The 17105-nt window shown below is 32.1% G+C and overlaps 3 protein-coding genes across 3 annotated transcripts; 2 read left to right on the forward strand and 1 right to left on the reverse strand.

The window, feature by feature from the left end:
* Positions 1-1098: 1098 nt before the first annotated feature.
* LOC113864701 (glycine dehydrogenase (decarboxylating), mitochondrial-like) lies at positions 1099-6802 on the forward strand. Its single transcript, XM_027498726.1, has 15 exons — positions 1099-2307; positions 2722-2967; positions 3033-3110; positions 3207-3307; positions 3386-3581; positions 3727-3852; positions 4126-4311; positions 4442-4555; positions 4889-5041; positions 5301-5489; positions 5564-5641; positions 5728-5853; positions 5954-6052; positions 6179-6296; positions 6574-6802. The coding sequence occupies exons 1-15, from the start codon at positions 1099-1101 to the stop codon at positions 6666-6668; spliced, it is 3114 nt and encodes a 1037-aa protein (XP_027354527.1). The 3' UTR covers positions 6669-6802.
* Positions 6803-8099: 1297 nt separating this feature from the next.
* LOC113866246 (probable transcription factor At5g61620) lies at positions 8100-9534 on the reverse strand. Its single transcript, XM_027501126.1, has 3 exons — positions 9213-9534; positions 8633-8832; positions 8100-8369 (listed from the first exon to the last, which is right to left on the reverse strand). Exons 1-3 carry the CDS (start codon positions 9532-9534, stop codon positions 8100-8102), a joined length of 792 nt encoding a protein of 263 aa, XP_027356927.1.
* Positions 9535-14414: 4880 nt separating this feature from the next.
* LOC113866247 (abscisic acid receptor PYL2-like) lies at positions 14415-15094 on the forward strand. Its single transcript, XM_027501127.1, has one exon. It carries the CDS (start codon positions 14522-14524, stop codon positions 15092-15094), a length of 573 nt encoding a protein of 190 aa, XP_027356928.1. The 5' UTR covers positions 14415-14521.
* The last annotated feature ends 2011 nt before the right edge of the window (positions 15095-17105 follow it).

Below are 17105 nucleotides of genomic sequence, written 5' to 3' on the forward strand. Positions count from 1 at the left end.
TAATGGGTCAGACACAAAAGTCCCCTCTCGATCGTTGTCATCGACAACGCTCGGCCTTGGATCAACGTTGTAACTGCTGCATACATATTCTATGATCACACTACAAGTAATTAATACATAAAATTTAAAATTAGGTTCAATAAAGGATATCAAAAAGTAAATTATTAACATTATTTAATAACAATTTTATATAGTGTGATTACAGAGCGTTTAACTAATAAGCATAATATTTTTTTTCATTAAATAGAATTAGATGGTTATATCGACGGTTGTTGAGGAAATAAAACAAAAATGCAGGTCATTTTAGTTGAGAGCATACACTAGCTAAGATGACTTTCCGACAACAACAAAATAATATAATAATAATCGCTTGGATAGTCAATTTTACCGGTCATAAAATCTTATAATATATGAAATAATTGAGTAAATATTTGTTTTAACCCTTTAAATTATAAATACGATTATTTAATTATTGAAATTATAAAAAAATTATTTTAATCTTTAATTTTACTAAAAAATATTTGTATACAAAATAACAAGTATAATAATTTTTTAAAAATAAAATAAAAAATAAAGTAATCACTTTTTATATTTTAATGAATTAAAATAAATATTAACCAAAATGATAAATAAGACTCTGCCTGAATCAAAGATCTCACAATCCGATTGCGATGGTTCCCACGGTGTTGTAGGTTTGGTCTCTGAGTTTCACGCACCCCTCATTCGTATCCGAGGAAATCAAATCCATCGTTTTATTCACCACGTCGTTTTAGTTACTGCTAATTGTTTGTGCCAGCATTTGCAAGCAAACAAGTCATTGATTAGAATCACTTTCGAATCTTATTTTTCACAAGACAGAGAGACTCTGTCTCTGACATGACATCACATCCTTTTTGAATCTGTCCCTTTCCTTCTTAGGTGGGCGCGCACTCGCCAACCACCAAACACCTCCACCAGATCCCAAACCCTGCACTTTCTTTCTTCAATCTTTAACCATATTTATACACACCCACTACACAATTTCCAACTCACCCACTCAAATGGAATCATAGAGTCTAAAAAGAAAAACACTTCATCTCCATTTTTTAATTTGCATTCATGGAACGTGCTCGGAGGCTTGCCAACAGTGCCATTCTCAAGAGGCTAATTTGTGAGACCAAGCATTTCGGGAAGAACGATTTTCTCTTGATCCATTCGAGGTGCGTGTCATCGTCACTTTCTCACACTGCTTTCAGAGGCAACAACAACAACAACAACAGGAAGAACCTCTCACGCAATGTTGGGTTTCGATCCATTTCCGTTGAGGCGCTCAAACCCAGCGACACTTTCCCTCGGCGCCATAACTCTGCCACCCAACAAGAACAGAGCAAGATGGCTCAGACATGTGGGTTCCATGATCTTGACTCGCTCATCGATGCCACCGTGCCCAAATCGATTCGTCTGAAGGAGATGAAGTTCGGCACGTTCAACGAGGGGTTAACAGAGGGCGAAATGATCGAGCACATGAAGTGTTTGGCGTCGAAGAACACGTGTTTCAAGTCCTACATTGGAATGGGGTATTACAACACGCACGTGCCACCTGTGATCTTGAGGAACATCATGGAAAACCCAGCATGGTATACTCAGTACACTCCTTACCAGGCTGAGATATCTCAAGGGCGTCTTCAGTCATTGATGAATTATCAAACCATGATCACGGATCTCACTGCTCTACCAATGGCAAATGCTTCTTTGCTCGATGAAGGAACCGCTGCTGCTGAGGCTATGTCTATGTGTAATAATATACAAAAGGGAAAGAAGAAAAGATTTGTTATTGCAAACAATTGTCACCCTCAAACCATTGATGTTTGTAAGACCAGAGCTGCTGGTTTTGGCCTTGAGGTTGTTACTGTGGATGTTAAGGATGTTGATTATGGATCTGGTGATGTTTGTGGGGTTCTTGTTCAGTACCCTGGCACTGAGGGTGAGGCTTTGGATTATGGGGAGTTTGTTAAGGAAGCTCATGCTCATGGAGTTAAGGTTGTTATGGCCACTGATCTGTTGGCTCTGACTGTGTTGAAGCCTCCTGGTGAATTCGGGGTTGATATTGTTGTTGGTTCTGCTCAGAGGTTTGGGGTTCCAATGGGTTATGGAGGTCCTCATGCTGCATTCCTTGCCACGTCACAAGAGTACAAGAGGATGATGCCCGGGAGAATCATTGGTGTCAGTGTTGATTCTTCTGGAAAGCCAGCTTTGAGAATGGCCATGCAAACGAGGGAGCAGCATATACGAAGGGACAAGGCCACCAGCAACATTTGCACTGCTCAGGTAACAGCCTGATTTGGTTTAATCAAATTTTAGTTTTCTCACTTCTGGTGCCTTTTGAGGTGGAAAAAGATTTTTCATTTCTCAATTTTCACTATTTGTTATTGTTTCAATTTAGTTTTGTTTACCATTCAAATGATACACGCTTGATTCTCTTAAAGTCAAGTCTCAAGTTTGAATCTTGTGCATGAAAAAAATCTCCGTTCGAAGAGCTAATCTTACCATGCTGTGATTGTTCTTGGCTCCAGCAAGATTGACTCTTATAGATTATGCATGTGGTTTAGGGGGGGGAAATCAGTTTTGTTTTGAATATTCTGTTCAGAGTGGAGCAGTTGTTGTGTTAGTGTATTCCTGGAGCCATGTTTTGGTTTTGTTTGAGTTGGTTTATTTTGTTTAATCATTATTATTACTGTTCAGGCACTGCTTGCAAACATGGCTGCTATGTATGCTGTATATCATGGACCTGAAGGCCTTAAAACCATTGCCGAACGGGTTCATGGTCTTGCTGGGGTGCTTGCCCTGGGATTGAAGAAACTTGGGACAGTGGAAGTTCAGGACCTTCCCTTCTTTGACACTGTGAAAATTCAGACTGCCAATGCTCATGCAATTGCTGATGCTGCTTGCAAAAGTGAAATAAATTTGCGGGTTGTTGATGGGAACACTGTGAGTGCTGCTTTTTGTTAGTTTGTTTCCTTGTCTTTGGATTATGGAGCTTGGTTGCTTTTCAGATTACTGTTGCCTTTGATGAAACAACCACATTGGAGGATGTTGATAATCTGTTTAAAGTTTTCGCCGACGGCAAGCCTGTAAGCTTTGTTATTTCATTGCTCATAACTGTCAATTATGTTATGTCATTGCTCATCACTATAAGGCCACCTTAAACATTAATTACTTGCATGCAGGTCCCCTTCACAGCTGCGTCTCTTGCACCAGAAGTTCAAACTTCACTTCCTTCTGGACTAATTAGGAAGAGTCCTTATCTGACAAACCCTATCTTTAACACGTATGGCTCTGTGCTCATAATTTGAATTCACATGATTGTATTGTGGACGCTTACCTGAAGTTCATTTGATCTTAATAGGTACCACACTGAGCATGAGTTGCTCAGGTACATTCATAGGCTACAATCAAAAGATCTTTCATTGTGCCACAGTATGATCCCTCTGGGATCTTGTACAATGAAGCTGAATGCAACCACTGAAATGATGCCTGTGACATGGCCTAGCTTTGCTAACATGCACCCCTTTGCACCAATTGAACAGGCTCAAGGTTATCAGGTATGTACAAGGTTAAATAAAATAAAAGTAACGATGATAATAACAGATTCTTATAAATGTTATTTATGCAGGAAGAGATGGGATAGTTTCTTTTTTGCTTTTTTTCTTCTTTTTTGTGTGTCTAAACAAGGAAATCTCATATCAGGAAATGTTTGAAAATTTGGGTAACCTGTTGTGTACCATCACTGGATTTGATTCCTTCTCTTTGCAACCAAATGCTGGTGCTGCCGGAGAATATGCTGGGCTGATGGTTATTCGTGCATATCATTTGGTATGATGACTCTAGTCATTATTAACATGTTTGCTTAAATTTTGTGGGAAATATTAGTTACTTGGGTAGTGTGGTTTCTATTTATTTACTAGGGCATATGGCTGAATTATATAGTTTCTTTTGATTTACTGTGTATATATTACCTCAGTTGTGTGCTTGTTTCCCTCTACTGCATATGTAGAAGAGATGCAGTACCTTCCCTTCTCCTACGTTACTAATAAATATTCTGAAATTTCTGAAGTGCTTATTTCTTTTTGCAATTGAACACTGTAGGCCAGAGGAGACCACCACCGCAACGTGTGTATTATACCTGTCTCAGCACATGGTACAAATCCTGCTAGTGCTGCTATGTGTGGAATGAAAATTGTATCTGTTGGAACTGATGCCAAGGGAAACATTAATATTGACGAGTTGAGGAATGCTGCTGAAACAAATAAGGACAATTTATCTGCACTTATGGTACTACTTGCTTCTTATATTGAAATTTTACTTGCACTATTTGAATAACCTGTGAATTGGGAGGAAAGGGGTATATGAACTGGGGCATATTTTAAATATTCATTTGTGGTGCTCTTGATTTAAATTATAGGTTACATATCCTTCAACCCATGGTGTTTACGAAGAAGGTATTGATGAGATATGCAAGATTATTCATGATAATGGAGGTCAAGTATATATGGATGGTGCTAACATGAATGCACAGGTTTGTTTTTCCATGCATGACTTTACATTCATGTGCTTTATGTCAGGCCAAGATTCTGGCATGGATGGTTGTTAGGGGATGTTATTAGGTCAGGATGCTGTTATGAAAAATATATGTCAAGTTTTAAAAAACTAATCCTTTTGCTTGATTGGTTTGGTTTCTTTTAGCCGATTCAAAACTTTTTATCGGATTGCCATGCAAAATTAAGCACTGTACAACTGATGCTTTTGTTGCTACCATTCTGTATATAATCTTGGTTTGGAATTTAATACTTTGTTTCTATTTCTCGAATGATGTTAGTTATCATATTTGTCACTTGGTTCATGTTTCCAGGTGGGACTTACAAGCCCAGGTTGGATAGGAGCAGATGTATGCCATCTGAATCTCCATAAGACATTTTGCATCCCTCATGGAGGAGGTGGCCCCGGCATGGGTCCTATTGGTGTAAAGAAACACTTGGCACCATTTTTACCTTCACATCCAGTGGTAATAATTTTTGTTGTGTGTGACATTAATATGTATAGCATTCATACATGTTTTTAGTTGCATATTCATTAGAAAAAACATTGTTCTCTTCTCACAGCAAAAATCATCTCTAACTTCCTAGAAACTGGGTGACCTGGTTTTCTCCATATCTCATATGCTCAAACTGAGATCCTTGCAAAGCTAACTCTTGCATAACTTTGTCGTTGTTTAATAATATCTGTTTTCCTTTGTAATTAATTTTCTGCTGTCATATTTGAAGGTTCCCACTGGTGGCATTCCTGCCCCTGAGAATTCCCAGCCACTTGGTACCATTTCTGCTGCACCATGGGGCTCAGCACTGATATTGCCTATTTCATACACTTACATAGCCATGATGGGTTCTAAAGGACTCACGGAAGCATCAAAGATAGCCATTTTGAATGCAAATTATATGGCAAAACGATTGGAGGTTTGTGCAATGTGTCATAGATAGCACGAGTTTCTTTTCCTTACAACTTTTACTTATACTTCTGAATTTTGCAGAATTATTACCCTGTACTTTTCCGTGGAGTCAACGGAACAGTTGCTCATGAATTCATTATTGACTTGAGAGGCTTCAAGGTAGGTCTAATTGATCCTTGCAGTTGTTTCTTCAATTAATTAGGACTATTCATTCTCTGCTTAATTGTAAACTATTTCAATGGTAGAATACTGCTGGGATAGAGCCTGAAGATGTTGCAAAGCGCCTTATGGATTATGGGTTTCATGGACCCACAATGTCATGGCCTGTGCCTGGCACACTCATGATTGAACCCACTGAAAGTGAAAGCAAGGTAATGATGAAAAATACGGGAAACTAGTGTGTAGTGACTCCTTTTCTTTGTACTTTCTACTGCGTAATTTTTTCTCTAATTCAACTAAACATCATGGCAGGCTGAGTTAGACAGGTTTTGTGATGCTCTTATTTCCATTCGACAAGAAATTGCTGAAATTGAGAAAGGAAAGGCTGACATCAACAACAACGTACTTAAGGTAAGAGATTTTTTAAGAATTTAATTGTTGAATAGTATTATACACCATTAGATTCATAATTTTGATTTACAATTTCAATCCAGTTGATGCACTTTTAAGTGATTGTAATTTTAAAATATTCCTCAGGGAGCCCCTCACCCACCTTCGCTACTCATGGAAGATGCATGGACCAAACCATACTCCCGGGAATATGCAGCCTTCCCAGCTTCCTGGCTCCGCGTTTCTAAGTTTTGGCCTTCCACTGGTATGATATCCTTGTATATGTAACGATTTTCTAACATATAACTGAGGCCACATGTTAAGAAGTAAAAAATAGAAAGTTCTATTGAAAATAAGAATATTTATTATGTCAAAATTAAGAAAGAAATATTCAGCAAATACTTTTTATGATAATTAAGACATTTAATAGAATATATTTAATGCTTTTAATGTGTCATTGTAACCCTTTTAGAAAAATTGATACAGTAATATACATCTTACGATACTCTTTGGATTTCATAAAATGTGGTTGGGTGTATCAGGACGTATTGATAATGTGTACGGTGACCGCAACCTCGTTTGCACGCTTCTCCCAGTATCACAGATTGCTGAAGAACAAGCTGCTGCCACTGCCTAATCTTCTTCCATTCACTAGTATTTTCATTTGTAAACTGTAAATAAACTCTTTCTATCATACTGTCTTTGCAAGCACTTCGCTTCATTTATTATAATCATCATATCTTAATGATGATAATGTAGGATTCATCCAACCTGAACCATACTTAATAAACAAATGCAAGCCACCCAAGAAACAAATAAACAGTGGCGACTTTTGTTCAGTGTAGTGCATTCCTGCTTTTGCATTTTAGGATTGTTATTTAGTTCATGTTTACGAGTGCCTAAACATACTTGTTAAAACAACATTTAACGTATTCTTATTAATTTTTTTTAATTATTTTTAAAAATATTAATTTTTTTTTTATTTCTATTTATATGATCGAGTTTGATTTTAATTCAAGCTTTCTTGATTAATGAAACAAATGAAATTTAATTAAATATTTAAAGAGTAACTTCAAATATTTTAAAATAACAAAATTCAATTTTACCGTGTGAAGAGAAGATAGTTGTGGCGAATGGGGATGAAACGAAATCTCTATTATCTCTCGTCAAAATCTTGAGTCTTTACTCGCTCCCCACTCCGATAAACCATAAAATCTAATAAGTTAAATATTTTATAACGAGCAAATTCAAAACAACATTTGTTAATGAAAATTGTTATAAAATCATTAAATAATTACAAATATTAATGCTTTATTTTTTTCATAATTACATTTTCTTTTCTATTGTATGTCTTTTTAAAAATTTTCAGAGCAAATACTTGAATATAGGAATAAGTCTATTACTATAAATTTTTTATATACTCAAAAACTTGAACTTAAAATTTTATTTAAACGATATTGAGTCTTTTACTATTCAATCCAACCTCGTTAGTAATTTTTTTGCTTTGATTAATCATTTATTAAATAAAAATATACTTTTATCTTTTTTACATGCGTAATTTTAGTTTTTTTAATTTTAATTGTTTATATTTAATGTTTATAATTTTTTAATTATTTAAATTAATTCTCTCACTTCAAATTTTTATTCAATAATAAACAGAAATAAAAAAAGTATGATATAATATTAGTCTATAAAAATAAAAACTAACTAAATTATTAGGTACATTTTGTTAATTTTTATTTAATTAATTCTCATTTTCCTAATTTATACAACTTAATTATGTATCATGCATTTACTATATTTTTTTTAAATATTAGATGGAATTTTGAAATTAAAAATTACTTTAAATGATTCTCAATTTATAAAAATTAATTATGAGCAACTTAAACTAAAAGAATAAAAACCTACATAACTTATATATATATATATTTAACCCTAAATTTGAGTACTACGCGATCTTTTACGTGAATAAGGTGAGTTGCTCAGTAAAAGAAGCATAATTTTGAAGTAACAAAATGTACAGTACGCAGATAAGAACTCAAATAATCAGACATACATATACTACTGGTCAACTTAAAAGGCTTGTAGAGCATGCCTCTGTGAGCTCCAATGGCGTAGGAGTTGCAAGTTTGAGTTCTAAATCTGGGGCTTTGCTCTGAAAAATGCAATTTGTTGAATGAGGATGCGCAAGCCACTGAGGAATAAAAGTTCGATTGCTACTTAATTGGCTGAAGCTGCTGAGATCATTAGAATGGAATTTAAATGTACCAAAAGCTGCTCTTGATTTAGAAAAGCAAGAATTAAATGGTGTAAATGTGATTTTACTTCCATTTCCCACCTACAAAAACATTTCACAGAAAAAATTCAGTACAATTAGATAATTAATAAAAGAAAATGCTCGTTTCATGTAATCCATAAATTAGAAGCGTGTATACGAGTTAAAACCGACTCTAGCCAAATGGTTAAACCTAAATAAGTGCAAGGTAATGCATGTGCAATAATAATTAAAAGGCATGTAACTACTTTTTCCATTTAAGACAAATTGGAAATTAATTACTAATTGAAAATCAAACAAATGGAGATATATTTTAATTTACTCACATCGAACAGGTTGGCATGGTGTTTTCTTTTATTGAAACTTCTCTGAGACTTGCGAAGAAAATATTTTTGTGCATGACTGGCCACTTGGGTAGGTGTTCTTGTTGTCACAAAACTTTTAGATATGCCTCTCCAGTTCCCCTTGCCCAGCTTCTCAAGCCCTTCAAGAAATTTCCGGTGTTCCTCCTCTGTCCACGGTGCACCTGACCCCATAAACAAATAACAATCAATCACTAAAATGCAAATAATTGGGAAGCTCAAGCGCAACATTCAAAACCATGCACCCTTTGATTTGTAAAGTTACTAAAAATTTTGTAGCCCTTGGATATTACGGAAATTAAAATCTTTACTTTTTTCCTAGCTATAAACTACTATCAAATAGTGAAAAAGTGTCAATTTGGAGATCAACCATTGAAGCATAACTCTTTTTTGATCTATTTAAACTAAGCTTTTAAAAGATAATTTATTTTAACATATATATATATATATAATGTAAATTATTTTATATTTTATATAATTTAGGGAGTTGAGGAAGTAAAATTGATTAGAATCCATGACAGATGAGAAAGAATGGCAAGGTAACCTTTTTTGGTGTCTTGGATTGTTGATATTAGGCCACTGGAGTAACTATCTGTATTTTCATTGGCACCAAGTAGGGAAGGCGAGGAAAAGGAGGAGGATACAGAAGAAGAGGTCCGTGAAGATAACGAGTAGTCCATGCTGAAACTTCTTTTCATGGCAAAATATGAAGGTGAAGTAGAGGAGATTGATGAAGAAGAAGAAGAAGAATAAACGTCAAGTTGCACTCCAAAGAGCTTTAGTTGTCCGTGACTGAAACTTTTGTCACAAGTCCTTGCATTGTGACCAAAGTTTCCACAATATGAACATTTCCTGGCTATTCCCATTTCTCAACCAGACAAAGAATATATTGTTACTCTACCTAACACTGAAAAATACACGCATATATATAGACTCCAAAATGAGAATAAAAGCAAGAGAGAAAGAAAGGCAGAGAAACTCTTTATTGTGCGGTCTTTGGTGGCGCTATTGTTAACGTGCAAAGTGGAAGTAAAAAGGTGCATTGAAGGAAAGGTAAGCGGAAATAAAGAACGTAGTTTTTTCGTTTTGGACCTTTCCCACCCAATGTTTTGCAGTTAAAAACCCAAAACAGAAACAAAATCAAACTTATAAAATGCTTATTCTTAGTACATGATCAAGCTATCTTTTCCTTTTCAAGTGGCACATAAGGCATGCGGGGATCAAGAGAATTATTCTTCATTTCGTGCCTTCACCTACATCAGCCACCAGCCAAGAACAGTAACTAACACACACGTACGTACGTTCAAATATAAACAAAATATATTCCTTTCACGTACTGTTAAATATATTTATTCTGCATTTTCACCGATTTACATGTGATTATTTTCTGTCATCTTTTTTGTACTTTTGTAAACAGTGTAAATATATATCTTCTATAAGAAGTAATCGTGTTTGATTGGAGTAAAATAAAATTATTATAGATATTTTTTTAATCATTTAATACAATTGTGCATTTAAAACTCATGCTCAAAATCATTTCTAATGTCTTTCATTATTACTTGTACAAATATATTTGAGAGGCATTTTCTTTTTTTTTTTCTTTTTGGTTTAGGTAAAGATCACCAGTGAGGTAAGCACTTAAGGAAAAGCATATAAAGGCCTCGTGAGAATCGATGGAGGAAAAGAGCAGAATGTTTTATGAGATTTAAATTCGTATATTTTGATTGCATTTTTCATGAATTTATCAATTAAAATATCTTATTAAGGAGCGTATTTTATATAACTTTTTTATTATTATGAAGGTTTGATTAGAGAAATTTTTAAAACACGTAAATTGAACCAGAATGTTTTTTATTATGGTATGATATCTATCGAACATTTTTTATTACTTGATATAAACGTAATTGAACGAGAATATTTTTTGCATGAAAAATAACGCTTAGATAATATAATCGACCAAAAATTTAGAATGACACTAAAAAATTTCATTAGAATCTTTATAACTTTTTTTTTGTCACTGTTGTAATATATCTTAAGTTCATTTATATTTATGCATTACTTTTTATCATTGCAAAAAAAAGATTAAACGCACGTTAATACAGCACATGGTTATTGACTGTTGAGGAGTCTGCAATGTCGTTCAATGCTAGGATAGTTGAGAGGGGGATACCTGAAGATCTCTTAGGCTTGTTTATTTCCGTTTGAGTTTTAAATTTTTAAAAATACTGTTTTTAAGAAATAAATAAAAATAAAACTTATATTAACAAATAAGTTTTATTTTATTTTTACTTCAAAAACTATTTTTAAAAATAAAAAACAAACAAACTCTTATATGTTATTATCTTTCCTTTTTCTTTGGAATTTAGAAAATGGAAAGGCAAATCTTGTAGAGAATCATATCATAATTTAAGATGGCGATGGTTAAAAGGCCAACATTATTCAGTTGGAGATTTTTCATGTTTGATCATTATATTGCCGGCAAGTTTGGACAACGAACCCGGATCCCTGCTGCCCAATATATATATATATATATATATATATATATATATATAGTTCGTAAAAAAATTTTGTTAGTAACGTATTTTTAAGAAAAAAATTTATTCTCACTTTTTAGAGTTAAGATTAAATAAGTAAAAGAGATAAATTTTTATTGAAAAATATTAAAATTTATTTACAATTTCAAGAATAAAAATATAATAAATGTTATTTTTTTTACTAAAAAAATTATTTTTAGATGTTTTAAAAAATCATACTCTTTAATATATTTTAATTTATCTTTTAAAACAATTAACCAATTATAAGAAAGAAAAATAAATAAATACTATTTTGTAGGTATTGTTAGTATTATATATCAATTAAAATTTTATTTTAATAAAATATTTATATTAATATCATCACAAATTATCAAGATATGATTATAAGTTCAATTAATAAATAGTACCGACAACATCTAATTAAACAATTGTTCTTAAATTTTCCCGTATAAAAATGTATCAAAGGCATGTTTAAAAGAGAACGTGCTGGCATTTCTCTTCATCTTTATCATTGGGCTCTTCCCAGTGGGAACAGAGGGTGGAAAAACAACTTTGTCTTTTAACAATGTTAAAGCCAACTTTGTCTTTTGTTTTTTATTATAGTTTAGTAGGTGTATACAAATTGAAAAAGGTGGGAATTGAAAAGAGAAAAATATCATTTGCTGATGATATTATATAATGCAATAAATAATATAATGTAATAAATAAAGAAATATAAAATATAACAAATGAGTGTTAGTTAACATTTTAAAATATTTATAGATTAAAATGAACGTGACTAACTTGTCCCCATCTATGAGGAGAATCGTAGCTACTCGTGGTTTCTTCTTTAGCAGCCACTGGTTTTGGCAACTCAGTTTCTTTTATTTATTTTTTGACTTTTTCTCCTTTCTATCCCCTCTATAGTTCTCTAAATTGAATAAATATTTTAGGAATTCCAATTTCCATGACATCAATATTTTCGACCAGTCTTTGTATTTTGAATAACTCAAACCTCTAATCATTAATCACTAACCAAGTGGAAACACAACAGAGAGAGCATGTTCGATAGTTTTGAATAATTCTCTGAAATAACACGGATAAGTTAACATAACAAACCAATTTTGAGGAACATTAATTATTATTGAGAGTTAAAGCTGAAACTCAATCATAATTCTAGAAATTGAAGGCAAAAGGGAAGGATATATCAATGGGGTAGATGGTTAGAATTTGTGCCATGGCTCACGATTATTGACATTGTTACATGCTATAACTTTTTAAATTATTTATGATGGTTAAATGATATACATAATAAAAATTAATAGATAAATAATTGTGAACTATAAGATTATTACATTATATAATTTTTCCAAAGATGAAAATTAATAATTGATCTGAAGTTTGTTTCTGTATTCCGTAGCATTATTCAATCCAAAATAACTTACAAACAATGAAATCCAGTAAAACAAAAATACAATAACGTAAGAAAGCTGACAAGCCAACCATTATTATCTGAATCGGGAAAGATTATGATGGAGAATGAATAATAAAAAATGATATTTATTTAAGTTTAATGAAATACATTAATTATAAACCCTCTATTTAAATTTTCTACACAAAAATCATACTTTTAGTTTTTTTTATAAAAAAAAGTGTGTGATAATAAAAATAAATTTTAATATTAGAGACAAGAATATTATAATTTCATCGTACGGTAATGGAACGTAAGAGGAAAGATTTAGCTGTAATATATATATTTTAAGAGATGATTAAAGTACACTTATAATTATTGACTGAAAACGTAATAGAAAAGAATTTAATAATTTGTTTGTATATGTATAATTGTTTTATTTTTATCTCAATAATTATTTTCTTTATTAATAGTTATAATTATATTTTATCTTCGAAAATGTTTTTCATGTTAATTTTGTTTGAGTACTAAAGATATTTTATAATCAGGAGTCAAAAATTACTTCTCTTAAAGAGTCGAGATTAGTGGGAAATTTTTTATTTTTTATTTTTTTAATTAACCCAATCTATCTTCATTCACTGGGTGCATTTGGGGCAGGCACCTTCTGCTTCCCATACTCATGGAAGAAAGTTTCAGTAAACATTATCCAACAGAAATTGAGAACAGTGACAAGAAAGCAAATTTATCAATGTATATGATTTCTTATTATTAATCACAATATCAATAGTTTTAAATTTCATATATTTGCATAATATTTCCAATTTTTTTATCTTTCTTTAGAAAATAACATTTTACGTCCACTGAGTAAGTGTAAAATGAATAAAAATTAAAGATATAATAAAAGTAATTTGAAAAATAATTATTATTCTTTTTATGGTTTTATTAATTTTAAAATTTTAAAATGAGTTTGAACATGTGACAAATAATGAACACTTTTTCCAATAACTTTTTCATAAAATTTTTATAATTAGTAAATACTTAAATGTAACTCTAAAATTTAAAATTAATATTTTCATTACATTATTTATTATTTTATTATTTTCATTTCTTCTCTTTTTATATCTGACTATATACATTAAATACTTTTGCTACCTCCAATATAAATGACACATTATATTGGTCATAGTGGATGAATGAAATAAGCGAAAAACAAATTTGGAATATGAATGGTGGGTCCAGATGAGGGTGAGAGTTAGTGAAAGAATTCACATGAACCACGTATCTCCACTTCACTCTTTACCTTTTCAACCATTACGTACCACCACTATTTCTCCCATTCATCTTATCTTCTTTCATGTTTCAAATAATTTATAAAAATATTTTTTAATTTGGTATATGGTTAAAATTTTGATAGACACAATAATGCATGGTGCAAATTTTAATAGAGTTGGAAAGTTAGAACGCTTATATAAACAAAGCTTTAGAGTCTATTTGTAAGTAGCGATATTTTTACTCTATGAGAAAACATACTCTAATTTTGTTATACACTCATAGTAAGGTAGGAATAAATAGAGAGTTTTTGGAAGGGAAGTTTTTTATATCAAATAACTTGAATTATTAAAAATGAAATAAAACTTGAAACTAAAAAAAAATAAAAAATTTTAAAAAGTAAAAATGGAATTGTGGAGGGCATATTTGTCTAAACGATGAGAGGCATAGCACCCTCAGATAAATAATTAATAGTGACATTCCCAAGCGTGTTAGTTTGATATGCTCACTGTTGAGTAGTATTCATATCATCATCTGAATGTATGAATATGAACACGAACCTCCTTCTTCATTCATAAGCCTCCTCTCAACCAAACACACGCAAACTCAATCAAATAGCTCAAACTAAATATAAAAAATAAAGAAAGAGAGAAAAATATAATGGCCTCAGAATCTCAGGCTCATTTAGGTCTAACTCCAGAGGAATTCGCTGAACTCGAAACCATAATCAACACACACCACAAATTCGAGCCTTCTTCCCCAAACATTTGCACTTCCATCATAACGCAACGCATCGACGCTCCACTGTGCACGGTGTGGCCCTTCGTTCGAAGCTTCGAGAACCCGCAAAAGTACAAGCACTTCGTCAAGAGCTGCAACATGAGAGGTGACGGTGGCGTTGGCAGCATCAGAGAGGTCACCGTGGTTTCGGGTCTCCCAGCCTCCACCAGCACCGAGAGGCTCGAGATTCTCGACGACGACAAGCACTTACTCAGCTTTCGCGTCGTTGGTGGCGAACACAGGCTTCAGAATTATCGCTCCGTTACGTCGGTGAACGAATTCAAGAGGGAAGGGAAAGTGTATACTATTGTTCTGGAGTCTTATATGGTTGACATACCAGAAGGAAACACCGGAGAGGACACTAAGATGTTTGTTGACACTGTGGTGAAGCTTAACCTTCAGAAACTCGGGGTCGTGGCTATGGCTGCCCCAGTGCATGGACAACCACAGTGAACTATCGTTTTTATTCACTCTTTCAGTGAGTTCCTTCGTTCCTCAGTGGTGTTAATTGGTTACTATATGCACGGTTATTAATTAATTAATTAATCCCTCTTTATCATAAAAAATAGTTATTTTACGTTTATTGCCTTTTACTTAAATGGTTATATTGGGATTTATATGTTTTTAAATAATATTATTTTTTCTTGCGTATATTGTGACGGGTAACTCAGCGGGTTTAGAATACTAGGGCTTTTATCGTTTTGCGTTCATCACCGTGGCATGCATGATTTTCCAAATTAATCTACATAATTTTTTACGCACAGTTTGAATGACAGCAATGATTTCAACTTTTCGGCAAACCCCTTTTACATTATAATACCAACGTACTCTTAATCATTTACGGAGTAGAAAGGAGTAGATTGCGTTTAGATGTCATAAAATTTTGAAGTTGACGAAGAAGAGGAAGAATGTTTACGGATCAGTCGACATGCATGGTTGAGATATGTGACAATTGACATCACTCGGAAATGTTTTAAGATTTGCGTACGTTATTGGAATGGGTTATTGCATTGCAACTTGCGAGTTTGTTGCGGGCTTTCGTGTACTCAAATGTGGAAGAGCAGTTCAAATAAAAAATAAAAATATTTTAAAATTCATTCGTCTTTAAAATAAATAAAAAAAGATTTGTAATTTGATTTAAAATTCACTGTGACAATAACTTGAAAATATTAAAAATTAAATAATTAGTTCAAACTTACTTTCTAAAATAGATTCACATTAACATAAAAAATTTGGCGGTCTTCTCTATCAAATTTTAAGGTTAATTTTAAATATTTGAAAATAAGAATGCTTTTATTAAAAATAATAATTGCAACAATTTTGAATGAAAATCATCATTAATAAATATACACAGTCAGTCCTTACAATTGATATCAACAAATTTTCTTAAGATAATGCAAGAAGGTAAGGAACTCACTCTGTAGTTACTATTCATCAGCAGCTTCTATTTTGATCGTTAAGTATCGAATACATTTTATCATATATTTTGAATTAATTAAAAATATAATGTAAAAAAGATATATATTTTGATTTATTTAATCAGTAAAGCAAAGTTTCGTTATTTGAAGAAGAAATAGGTTAGGAGATTGAGGTAGGCATTGTAATTAATATATAAATTGATTGGAAGCAAAAGGAAAGGGGTAGTTGGTTGAGCTTAAAATGAAACCTTTTCGTGCGGTGTTCATGTTAGCCCTGAATTCAACGGCAGCGACAAAAGGCTACAAAATCTTGTGATTATCACCTGTGACCATCCTTAAAGGAACATGTGATTACCGAGCCTCATCCACGTACGTAATACATGCATGCCTCAATTAGTTTATTTCTTATTATTTCAATTTCGATGTACATTAATAAATTTCATTGAAGCTATATTTTCTAAATATATATTCATTAATTAATTGTGAATTCCGTTTAGTTTTATATTTTTATTTTTCCTTAATAGTCATTAATTAATGTATCAAATATAAAATCACATTATCTAACAGTTTTTAAAAATTTTATCAATATTCTTCTGTTTACAGTTGCTCGAGAAAATAATCATAAGAAAATAATTAGTTTCTATAATTACAAAATAATAACATTCGCATTAGTAAAATTAAAATTGTCATTGAGATCATTTTTCTGGATGCACAGTTATAAAACTAGCATATTCTTAGCATAAAAATAATGTTTAGAAGTAAAACACAGCAAAATATTATCAAGATAAATTTCATATGTGTACTTTATTGTGCAAGAAAAAATTACCCTACAAACAAATGTCATATTTAGTCACCGATAGGCGTATCTCTGTAGTATAACTTTTATCTAACAAAATTAGAATTATTATATATAAAAATTACCAATACACGTATGAGTATAGCTGTTTAGATACTCATAAAAAAAAACCTTATTAATTATTTTGTTTAACTGAAATGCAAATAATGAGCTTGTGTATAGGTATTTAAACACTCACAAGATTAAAAAA

The sequence above is a fragment of the Abrus precatorius genome, unplaced genomic scaffold, assembly GCF_003935025.1.
Source record: "Abrus precatorius isolate BTA unplaced genomic scaffold, Abrus_2018 Scaffold4, whole genome shotgun sequence".
Lineage (NCBI taxonomy): Eukaryota > Viridiplantae > Streptophyta > Magnoliopsida > Fabales > Fabaceae > Abrus > Abrus precatorius.